The 12,318-nt window shown below is 41.8% G+C and overlaps 1 protein-coding gene across 1 annotated transcript; it reads left to right on the top strand.

Moving 5' to 3' along the window:
* The first annotated feature begins 3,254 nt into the window (after positions 1–3,254).
* Positions 3,255–12,318, top strand: LOC133886248 (TOM1-like protein 3). The gene is made up of 11 exons (XM_062325997.1): positions 3,255–3,500; positions 3,612–3,767; positions 4,726–4,804; positions 5,120–5,218; positions 5,304–5,417; positions 5,642–5,811; positions 6,887–6,968; positions 10,674–10,759; positions 10,840–11,079; positions 11,222–12,049; positions 12,146–12,318. Exons 2-10 carry the CDS (start codon positions 3,664–3,666, stop codon positions 12,006–12,008), a joined length of 1,761 nt encoding a protein of 586 aa, XP_062181981.1. The 5' UTR covers positions 3,255–3,500; positions 3,612–3,663; the 3' UTR covers positions 12,009–12,049; positions 12,146–12,318.

The following is a 12,318-nucleotide window of genomic DNA, read 5'->3' as shown; positions in this document are numbered from 1 at the left end:
TCCTCCAGAAGGTCCCAATCGATCTCCCCCTCATCATCGAAGACTTCGATGACCCCAGCTGAGGGAAGGATCCGCCCGGGCTGGAGGTCGAAATGAACCAGCAGAAGACGGTCCACGATGAAAGAGAGGAAGTATGATGGTCGCCGGCTCCAACTTGGCTAGCACCAGCTTCGACCTTGCATGCATGCCCGCGATGTCAATTGACTCTGGAGGCACCACGGCGAGCAGGACTGGCGCTGGAGGTGACTCGGCCCTCACTGAACCTTCCAAAGTCGTCAAACTCTCCGGCGAGGAAGGAAAGGAGCACGCCATGACCCCGGGGCTTGCCAACACTACTAAACAGAACGCGAGGCAGGAACGAGGATGAGAGGGCGGTCCGAAAGATCGTCAAACACTCCCCTTTTAAAAGGTCCCAATGACACCCCAACAGGCGCGGCGGTCAAGCCGCTCGAAATCCGAGGGGGCACACTAAAGGAACCAAGAGTCCTTCGGGGCCATCAGCAATCAATATCTCTCCCAGGACGCTTAAAAGCTCCCCCTGTGAACTCAAACTTAAATTCGGAAGACTGACGACGTCAAAACAATCGCTCCCCAGATAGATTACATTTGCCAGGGGCCCAAGTGGTATGACCAGGACGAACCACGATCACAGGGAAGCTTGGGAGCTACTGTCGGTGCATGGAGTATAGGGGTACCCTGACAAAAGGGTCCCCCAAAGAATATGAGAACCAAGGTCGCACAACCATGGTAGGAAGTCCCGTGACCACGAGGCTTACACGACCATCCTCATTGGGACCTCCCCTCAACATGCGACTAGCTCCACTGGTCGCGGGGCTGGACCTGACACAAACTGTCCAATCGCATTTACTGATATCTACTCAAGTGTTTTTCCTTTCCCAGACGCCTTCCCCTGCGAACAAAGTCATGGACGATACAGAAGGACAGTGTCCCGTCCCATGACATTAAATGCTAAGGGGTGGGGCAGAGCAGACCAGCACGACGCCACACAACGGATGGGACAGTGTCAGTAGGCCGGTCTAGATAACTCCACACATAAGCGATAGGCAGAGCACCCAGACGAGGCGACGTGACAGTCAAAGATCTATGGCGCACGATGAGGGAATGTATCGAACGCCGGCTCATCAACTCACTGTGTCCCGAAATGCCATTCACGCGCCCACTGTCCAACACACCCCGTAATCATTGTCAGGTATTAACTCTCGACAGGTTGCATGGAGTCAACTATTTTAAATTTTACCTATAAATTATTTTTTATATATTGAGTTTGGATACTTAAAAATTATATAAGTAGATTTGTCTTGAAAAATACTTTCATAATAATATACTTTTACTATGTTTTATCAATATATTACAACAAAAATTAGTAGTCAAAGTTATATTTTAGAGACCGTGTCGATGTCTAAAATGACACTTATTTCGCATTGAAGGAAGTACTAGCTAAGTGCTATGTGCTCATGCGTTGCAACGAAAATATAAACATTAGACGCGATAACATCAAGCGCAAACTCAAGATATGGATATATGGATGCATCATGAGAGCACTGCCAAACGAATACATTGGGAGCGATATCGTAGTTTAATTTCAGATGAGATCCGAAAAAGGAGGAGATTATCCGCTAATTCTCTTCTAATTTATTTATTTATTTTTATTAGTAAAACAGATCCTATATCCGTAGAAGGTACCTAGGTAATGATAAAAGATGGATGGTAAAAGTGAATAAATTATTCGAATTTTAGGGAGTTTTATTAGATTACAGTAGAGTAGGAAAAATGGGTAACATGGGAACCAACTCATACTTTATATACGTGATATTTCACAATTTATCACTGAATAACTTGCTATATTCCTTATATAACATTATTGTGTCAATAACATGTGGGTTCAAGTACTACATATCATCCTCACAATAAATAACATATTAGAAATTATACATTTATTCAGTGACATATTGTGGATTTATCTTTTATATATTAGAGATGTCATGAAAGTGTTTCAGACAAAAAAAAAAAATTGCATCGATTCAAACAGACACGGACAGGCTTGGCTAAACCAACCTTTCATATTTAACACCGATGTATTACTACTATTTGGATAAGAGAGTAATAATTTAAAAAGATATAGGACGTGTTTGGATCCTTTGCAGCCACTTGTTCAGTGTGGTGGGGCAAGAAATTAGACGTTTATTTCGTTTACTAACTGTTTTGATGCTCATGCTTTTTAGCTTTTCTTTTACAGCACGAAAAAACCAAATTGACTCTCCGTCTAAAATAAAGCTAGCCTTACTAGGCAAGACGAGACGAGAAAAAACCAAACACGCCCATATTATTAGATTAGATCGAATTTGGATCTATAGATCAATACATGTGTTCTTATGTCTAATCTACTAGTCATGATTAGCCGACAAGTTATTCAATTGTGAAGCGACGTCTACTGGGACAAAGGGTTGGTTGTTTGGTTTGTCGAAGTTGTGTTAGCACCTCATCCACTGGGGATACTGGTTTGATCTATCTGCTTCTAAGATGAATGCTAGAGCTCGTGGCAAATTTTAAAATAAAACTGCATAGACTTTGATCAAAAACCTTTTCATGCAAGGTCTTTTTATGTACTTTACCATTGTAATAATTTACGCGTTTATAACAAAAGAAATTTTGTGAATTTATGAAATCTTTGCACAGATACCCTCGGATAACTACCAAATGTTATAAATCTACCACACCCCATTTCATCAGCATATATGTTTATATGAACAGATTCAACACCTTGAAAGATAAAGACTCCAAGAAAACGAGATCCCCACCTTCAAAATATTGATAAACTTAAATTTTCTATCATTTCTTTTTCAGGACTATTTTCTATCATTCCTTGAAAATCTTCTTTACTTTATCCTATTAGATCATATGAAGAACTACATGTAGAAGTTGCTTACTGACTAAGCATCCATGTCATGGTCCAATGTGTCACATGAAAACGACTCCCTATAGCAACAGTTTATGTCAACCGGTGAATAACAACATTTCATACTTCCTCTAAGGGAAAAGAACACAAATTCCACACGAAGTAGCCTTGGTAAAATTGATCAAAGTAGCAAGTCAAATTCAAATTAGAAAAACCATCATCATGCCTCTAGATCAGATGGTGCCCAAAAGGCCAAAACCTTAATGTTCACACCAACAGAAAAAATTTAATTTTTTTGTGCGCCCTCATATTCACAGCGGGAAAAAGTCCACGTCCGCGTTTTCTCTTCTCCCCTGCCTGCCGCCCAGTCTACTTCGTCCTGCAGCGACCTTTCTTCGTCCTCCCCCTCAAAATCCTCCAACCAATCCCACCAGCTGCTCAAACCCACCACCTATTCGCACACCATCTCCCTCGTTTCTCGCGGTTCGGGGGTGATTTGTTCCTTCCCCGCGCTCCCGGATCGGAAAAGAGGCTGCTTTGCTGTTTCTTGGCGCCGAATCTTGGGGCGATTCGCTCAGATTTGGTAAAGGATTCGGGTTCTTGGAGGGTCAAAGATGGGTTCTTTGGGTGGATTTGTTGTGCTTAGGATGGAAAGGTTGGATCTTGGCGCTGATTCGGGCGTTTCTTGGCACAGGATTTAGGGTTTTTGAGGTGGTCGTGGTGGTTGGTTTGTGACGCCGGGAGGTATGGCGGCTGTGGCGTGCGCGGAGAGGGCGACGAACGACATGCTGATCGGCCCGGATTGGGCTGTGAACATCGAACTCTGCGATATCATCAACATGGATCCCGGGTCTGACCAAACTCTCTCTAACTTGTCTCTGATGTGTTCGTTCTTTAATATGTATGGATCGGTGTTGATGTTGCATCGATTCAAAATTATTGCTGATTTACTACTATATTCATCCTGGGAGATTAAGCAGGGTTCCGATGGCATTTTTAGCACATTGCCTTGGTTCCAGTGATTTAGTTGTGATTTCATTCATTATCCGTTGTACTTACGTTGTTTAGAACAATCATGTAACCGAGAGGAGATGCAGTGCTGCTTGATTGCTTCTATGGTCCTCTAAATCTGTTGCACTTGCAATTTGTTCTCATTACTGGTTGCTGCGAATGAATGCTTTTCTTGTTTTGATGTCTAGTCAGTTTTCTTTGCACTTGATTAGGAATTAGGAATCTTAGGTTTTATGGTTGTTAGCATGGAGGGTGGGATGTTTATTTAACGATGAATAGTTTGTGGTTGGTTAGTTGAGTCATGGTCTCATGGAGGGCCACCTATTTTGGTGGCATTTGTTGCTGAGGTGCACGTTTGATGGGACATCACGTTTGGTCATGAAATATGAACACGGAAGGATTTTGAAATTACACAAAAAGGAAATTGATTTTTTTGCTACTTTTATTCAAATCTGGGGTGCGTTTAATAGCTTCTGTAACTTTTGTGGATACCTTGAAATTTGAATTACCTAGGCTCCCAAGATGGTTAACATGTCCCTATGAGGAGTGTTTTTTGCCAACTTACAAACTTTTCATATTACTAAAATGTAGGTATGGAATCATGGAATGCGACTTACTGAAGATACTTTGTTCTGTACTATTGGTTTATGTTGGTTCATGATTGAGTGATGCGTATTGCACAATGTGTTTCGTATAATGGACTGCTGATGTTGTTGTTTGATCTTATACACCGTGACTCATAGGAAAGTTTTGCGATATACTTCATAAAATGCTGATAGAATTATGTGGAAGTGCAGACAAGCAAAGGATACACTCAAGCTCCTAAAGAAACGTCTTGGAAGCAAGAATTCAAAAGTGCAAATTCTGACACTTTATGTGAGTTCTGCAAGACCCCTTCTTGTATATTTGATTATTGTAAATCAGAACTATGACATCTTGTGAATTCTGTTAACAATGCTTGGGCAGTACAAGGTTAGCAACATTCAGTTGCTAATGTCACATAGAAAAGTTTTAGAATACAGTTTCCACGTTGTCACTTAACTTTTAGAAACACAGTGTTTTAGTTGTTTAGGTTTTATATTTGCACCTGCATCTTTCAGTTCTGGAAATTTTGAGCATTGCTAGTTTTTCCAATGTTCGTCTTTCTTTTCATGAGCTGATGTGATGAGTCTGGTTGTCTTCTTGCTTCAGGTGCTAGAAACCCTAAGCAAAAATTGTGGGGATGTTGTTCACCAACAGATTGTTGAACGTGACATATTAAGTGAAATGGTTAAGATAGTAAAGAAAAAGGTGATGATAATACTCATTTAAGGGTCAAGTACTGTTTTTCTACATTCATATGCTTCTATATTTGATTTTTATTCCATCTTTGCAGTCAGACTTAAATGTTCGGGAGAAAATATTGAGTTTGATTGACGCATGGCAAGTGGCTTTTGGGGGTCCGTCCGGAAGATATCCACAGTACCATGCTGCTTACCAAGAACTCAGGGTACCATCAGCTTCTGTTTCAGTCTTTTTTCCCCATGTTCTTATTTATTTGTGTGCCATCGTGGAATTCTCAGTCTTCTGCTTACAACTGTTTCCCATTTTTGAAATCTCGAGTATATTTGCTCTTTTTGACGGGTTCTTAGATTGCAGAATTTTCTGAGTTAGCCGAGTCTGGTTGGTTCTGTCCAAACCATGATTAGGATACCTTGCTGCCCTTGTTTGCAGGCTGCTGGTGTTGATTTTCCACCCCGTGAGGAAAATTCTGTCCCGTTTTTTACACCTCCCCAAACTCAACCGTTAAGGCATCCACATCTATATCCACCTCCAGGTCAAAGCTACGAAGATGCAGCTATACAAGCTTCTCTTCAATCTGCCCCATCTGCACCTGCCTTGAGGTATTCTTTTGTTTGCTTGCGAATTCGAGTTCTGATTTGATTTTTTTAAATTGTTGAGATCTTGTTTACTTTCTTGTCAGCATGTTGCAAGGAGTACTACTGACTACTTCACTAGTATACATTCATATTTTTTAAATGCTACATATGTTCGCGTTTAGGTTGTACATTGTTTTGTTCTTTTGTACTCTCTGTTAAAGTTCATCCCTTTAATGTCTGAATTCTAAAAATAGTTTGCTGATTGCTTACCCACATTTACCATACTTCCCATTGATATAAATTTCCATCAATTAAAACAAAAAACAAGAGGGACCCCTGTTTCTATCAAAATCATGTCCCTGGTTTGCAAAACTTATAGTCCCTCACAACATGAATTGATGAAGAGTGCCATCTTTAAGCTTGTATTGGAAGTTTGCATCCCGTGCACCTTCTCTTGATGGTTCCTGAGGCCCTTATTATTGGTCTTGGTGATAAACTTCAAAGCAAATAGCAATTATACATTACCCTCGTAATTAATTTTGTCACTGGTTCTACGGGCCATGTGTTCATAGAACTAGGTCCATGCCTATCAAAGTTTTAATACTTCCCTTGATTCCAATATAAGTCATTTGGGACATTGACACGGTCTCCAATGTGACTCTTTGACTAATGATTTTCTATCAAAACATGTTATTTCAAATTAAAAGGATTCCATATTATGAAAGTATTTTTAATTATGACTAGTAATATCAATTTTAAATTCTCCATCGACATAATTATTTATATATTGATGGTCCAAATAAAAAGTTCAGCTAACACATTCTAAAACGACTTATTTTTGGAACTGGAGGGAGTATTTGCCTTGGCATTTCTATTAACCAAACACTGAGGTTCTAGATTGTCTTACTGTCAATAGAAAGAAAAAAATATTAATTGACATTCCAAAACTATTTTGGTCAAATTAATGTTCTGCGAGTCATTTGCATAATCATGCCAAACAAGTCTTGAATTCTCTGAGGTGGATTTTGGCATTTTGCTATTCATTTGTTTCATCATTTGCACAGTAACTATTTCATTTTTTTTCCATTATTAATTACAGTCTAAGTGAGATTCAGAGTGCTCGAGGAATTGTGGATGTGCTGGATGAGATGTTAAATGCATTGGACCACAGACATCCTGAGGTGACTTTCTTAAAGCATTTTTTAGAGTATTGCAGTATAATCCTTGGAAATTGTAATGACACATTTAATTACTTGGGGTATTTTATGGCTTGTGTTATTGCATTTCATAGAGGAGTTTGCTGCGACTCTTCCATTATTAGTCAGGTTTATACCGGATGACAGTTAGTTTTACTCATTTCCTAACTTAGATGGCATGTTTCGAGTCTTATTATTTACTTTGAGATGATTCATGCTGTTCAAACTGTAGTGGATTGTGAAATTAACACCCTTAGTGGTATGATGGCTACCTTGATTGCTAACTCACCTGTATCCTAGGAATTTGCAAATTATTTCACTCATTCCATTTTGATGAACCATGTTTAGCATCATAAGGACTCAACCACTCAGGATGTAGCCCTTTCTGCAACTTGGCCTGGTTCTTGAGTGAACATTGTAGTGTTCCGAACAATTTTCAATCTTCGATTTGAAATAAAGGAGAATCTTTTTTTTTCTCGAACGCGTAGGAGAGTAGCGTATCATTTTATTAATAGGAGAAGAAAAAGATAAAGTACAACACACAAAAGACACACAAAAGAAATGAACAACACACCCTGAGAACAGAGACAAAACAAAAACCAGATAACAAGAACAAACACAAATAAAAGGGCTCAAAGAGAGCCAAAAAACACACCCAACACAACCTAAGAACCAGCCAAGAGAACTTGGAGCTCCTTGGCATCGGCAACGCACCAGAGTGGCCCTTGCACAGCCACGGCTTGTTCCGCCAAAGCAATAGCTGGAGATGCCCTATTGAATACACAGTCATTTCGTAGCTTCCAAATTTTCCTAAGCCACAAGAATGATTAGGGAATTTAGACCCTTTCTTTGATGCTTATCGGCCAGCCTCAGTGTGAGACACCACTAGCTAGCAAACGGTGACCAGCTCGGATGAGGAGCAAGAGCTAGCAAACCAACCTGAGAGAACATCGAACCAAACTTGCCTAGAGAACACACAAGAGATCAGGAGGTGCTGGATTGTCTCATCGCTTTGATCACAAAGAGGACAAGAAGCAGGATGGGGGAGACCACGCTTGGCCAATCAATCCGCAGTCCAACAACGGTTAAGAATGGCGAGCCAAAGGAAGACTTTGCAGCGTAGCGGTGCCCACGACCTCCAAAGATGCTTCCAGGGAGCAAACTTTATAGAGCCCACGAAGAAGGCATTATAAGCTGACTTACTAGAGTAAATTCCAGAACTAGAAAGCTGCCACACATGTTGATCTCGCACATCTTGCTGCAGCAAAACACCATCCAACAAGTCCTAGATTTGGAGATACTCTATAATAGCTTGGACCGAGAGAAAGCCTTTGATATCCGAGACTCAAGTGCGTCTGACAAGGGCCTCAGCCACAGTTCATTGCTTGACAATTCTGTGTGGTATTAAAGCAAGAAGATGTGGAGCAATCTCAGCAAGGGACCGACCATGAAGCCAACGGTCCAGCCAAACAAAGGTGTTAAAGCCATCTCCAATTAAGGTCACCATGGCAATAGAGAATAAAGCTCTAGAATTTGGATGAACTTGAACGTCCAGTCAAACCCAAGTCTAGAGGGTTCCATTTTCTGAAGCCAGAGCCAACGCATGCGAAGAGCCCAACCAAGAGTCGAAATGTCTTGAATGCCAAGGCCACCATACATGAGAGGCCGACAAACACGTTTCCAAGAAACTAAACAATTTCCACCATTAGCGTGATCTTGACCTTGCCAAAGAAAACCCCGTCGCAACTTATCAATTGCTTTAAGAACCCATCTAGGCAAATCCATAGCGATCATCTGATAAATAGGGGTAGCCGACAAAATGGAGCGAACCATAGTTAAGCGCCCAGCTCGGTTCATCAAAGAGGTTTTCCAACTAGGGAGGTGGCCAGCCACTTTATCAACAAGAGGATAAAACTCCGCTTTAGATAACTTTCGGATGGACAGAGGAAGACCCAAATAAGGACAAGGGAAATCCTTAACCTGACAAGGCAAGAAGTCCTGAACAATAGCCAACTCTAATTCCGTACAATGAATAGGAGTTACACAACATTTAAAAAGCTTAGTCTTAAGACCCAAGATGTCCCCAAAAATTTGAAGAATTCCTTTGATCAACTCCAAGTCTTCAACAACCGGCTTAAGGAAAAGCACAACATCATCAGCATATAATGAGACCCGATGCTGCAAACCACGGGCAGACAAAGGCTTCAAAAGGCCATCATAAGAGGCCCAGGAAATGAGAGAGTTCGGCATGTCCATAACCAAAAGAAAGAGCATGGGAGATAGCGGATCCCCCTGCCACGATGGTGTCTAATAACCTCTCCCGGTTCACCATTCAACAGAACCCGAGTAGAGGAACTAGAAAGCAAATTGCACAAAAGATTGCACCATTGCCGACCAAAGCCCAAGCTGCCAAGGACCTCCAGAAGAAATGGCCATGAAACCGAGTCAAAAGCTTTAGAGATATCCAATTTAAGGAGAAGATGAGGCCCCTTACTCCTGTGCAAACATCTTGTAGCTTGCTGAACCAATAGAAAGTTATCATGAATACACCTCCCCTTAATAAAAGCACTTTGGTTGGTAGAGACCATAAAAGAGAGATTTGGTGCCAACCGGTTAGCCAAAATCTTAGGGACCAACTTCCCAAAGCTATGGATCAGATTAATCGGGCGAAAATCCTTCACAAAAATGTCATCCACTTTTTTCGGCAAAAGAGTGAGAAATGCATAATTGAGATACCTCAGATTGGCACATCTTCCTTGCTGCACCGCAACTAGAGCACTCATCAAATCCTCCTGAATGATCGGCCAACAAACTCTAAAAACGACCTGTAAAACCGTCGGGACCCGGAGCTTTATCCTGCGGAAGGTCTTTGATTGTTGTCTAGACTTTGTCCAAAGAAAAAGGTTCATCAAGAGAATCCAAAGAGTGCTGATGCTGCTGAAGCATACCCAAATTGAGAGTGAAAGGTCTTTGCTCCGGAGAACCAAGCAACTTGGAATAGAAATCAAACACAGCTGAATGCTTATCAGCTTGAGAAGAGACAATAAGATCATCTACTTGAAGATTAGCAATGAAATTCTTCCTTTTCTGTATCTGGCTTGCTGATGAAAAAAAGAAGTATTCGCATCACCCTCCTTAAGATAGAGAACACGAGAGCGCTGCCTAGCAATAGTGCGGTCGAGAGAAGCCAAACCAAGGGAGTGTTTCTTCAGGTTGACCCTCAGCCATTCCTCACCAATAGAGAGAGGACGATGGTCCCGAGCAATTTCCAACCGATGGAGAATTTCCTTTGCCATAGCAAGCTGTGATTTAATATGGCCGACCTTCTTTTGACTCCAACTCTGAAGACCCCTACTTAAACGTTTCAGCTTGACATGGAAATTCAAGAGGGCAAGGATCAGCAACCGGAGCTGCCCAATTGGAGCTAACCAATCGGCACAGTAATATTTGTGCAGTTGAACTTTTGTCTCACGAGATGTTTTTAGCTTCTATGGCTCATTTTTCATTCACATTTGTGCTGGTCTGGTCCACTTGCCCTTAAAATTGTGGCCTAGACCATTTTCTTAGTCCAATTGATTGATTTGTTTAGGCAAAGTACGCCTGTCTCTTTGCTTCTCTGTTTAACTAATATTATTCATGTGCTGATGCTCTTTGCTGTGGATGTTGATCTGACTCTACTTGACACTGTAGGGTGTCAGAGAGGAACTCATTGTTGACCTTGTTGGGCAGTGCCGATCTTATCAAACTCGTGTGATGGATCTTGTTAGCACTACCAGGTGTGCATTTTTTACTCTAATTTTGGTTCCATGTATTTTAGAACTTCCATATAACAGAATGTCTTGTGTTCAATCTGCAGTGATGAGAGTCTTCTATTCCAGGCTCTTGGACTTAATGATGAACTGCAGCGTGTTCTTCAGCGTCACGACGACATAGCAAAGGGAGTCCCTCCTGGTACAGGAACAACAGTACCTGCTGCTGCGAACATAAATCATGGGACTGCCCCTCCTAGGTCTACTGGGGCTTCATTTTCCCCACTTCTTAATGTACACCAAGAGGACGATGAACCAGAAGACGAGTTATCCGTGCTTTCCCGCAGGCAAGCTATATTAGTTTCTCAACTTATTGCTAGTTATATGCATATATGCTAATGTTATTCCAAGTTTTGGATGATTGTTTCTTATGGGTTGTTGACTGCTCTTAAGAAAATAGTCTCTGTTTTTTTAATTCATCAACTGTAGGTCTGCAAGGGATGGCACAGTAGCACAAAGCAACCTGCCTTCTGCTCCGAGAAATGAAAGGCCATACCCCAGCCCACTTCTTCCTCCTCCCCCATCATCTAAGAGGCCTGTTTACACCGAGGCAGGCAATATCGACTATCTTAGTGGGGACTCCTACAAATCAGAGAAAGTATCAGATGGTCTCATCAACCCAACTGCCCCGGCCAATAGATCGACATCATCCCATTCAAAAGTAGAAGCAAATCCACCACCAACTTACGATAACCGGTCAGACAGTGTGTCTGATGACTTCGTAAACCCAACCGCACTGCCCAGCTTCTCTGCGCCTCCATTTCCTATGAACGAATCAAACCGTTCATCTGTGAAGCGGCAGGAGAGTTTACCTGATGATGACTTTATAAACCCAACTGCTCTTCCTGGTTTTTCGTCGAATTCAACAACTAAAAACGATGAAGATTCTAGAGAAGATCTTCCAAAAGCTCCATGGGAAGCACAAGCTGCAGGATCCCTACCGCCGCCTCCGGCAAATTATGGCCAGAGACAGCAATACTTTGAGCAAAATGTGTATTCTGGTGGGAGCAATGGAGGTGGCTACGATGGACTGGTGACACAAACAGAAAGCCTCTCTCTTAACCAACGGAACACTGAGAATGAGAAGAGCACACCCGGGCCGACAGCTTCCCGCCAGACTAAACCTGAGGACTCCCTTTTCAAGGATCTCGTCGATTTTGCGAAGAACAAGCCGTCATCTCCATCAAAACCAGCCAACAGCCGCAGGACTCGCTGAGTGTTTGGTACTCGGGAGTTGTCTTGCTGTTTGTTTCACAGGTTAGCGGCTTTAGATACCGTCAAATAAGAGTGTTTGAGACTGTTTTCATTACATTGCAAATTATTTTGGTTGCATTCTGACAGTTAGAATCACAGGTGTCAGATACAAGACTTGGTCATAATCCTGGGTGTGGAGTGATGTGTAGTTAGCTGCTCTTGAAACTTCTGTGCTGTTGGCTTCGCTTCCATTTTACTTAGCTGTATATATTACTCAGGTTCGACAATGTTCATACTTCTGTTTGCAATTTGAGGACTACAGTTTACTGTTC

Source organism: Phragmites australis, chromosome 12 (genome assembly GCF_958298935.1).
Source record: "Phragmites australis chromosome 12, lpPhrAust1.1, whole genome shotgun sequence".
In the NCBI taxonomy this organism is placed as follows: domain Eukaryota; kingdom Viridiplantae; phylum Streptophyta; class Magnoliopsida; order Poales; family Poaceae; genus Phragmites; species Phragmites australis.
The sequence above is the reverse complement of the archived record's forward strand: the minus strand, read 5'-3'. Positions and strand labels throughout refer to the sequence as shown.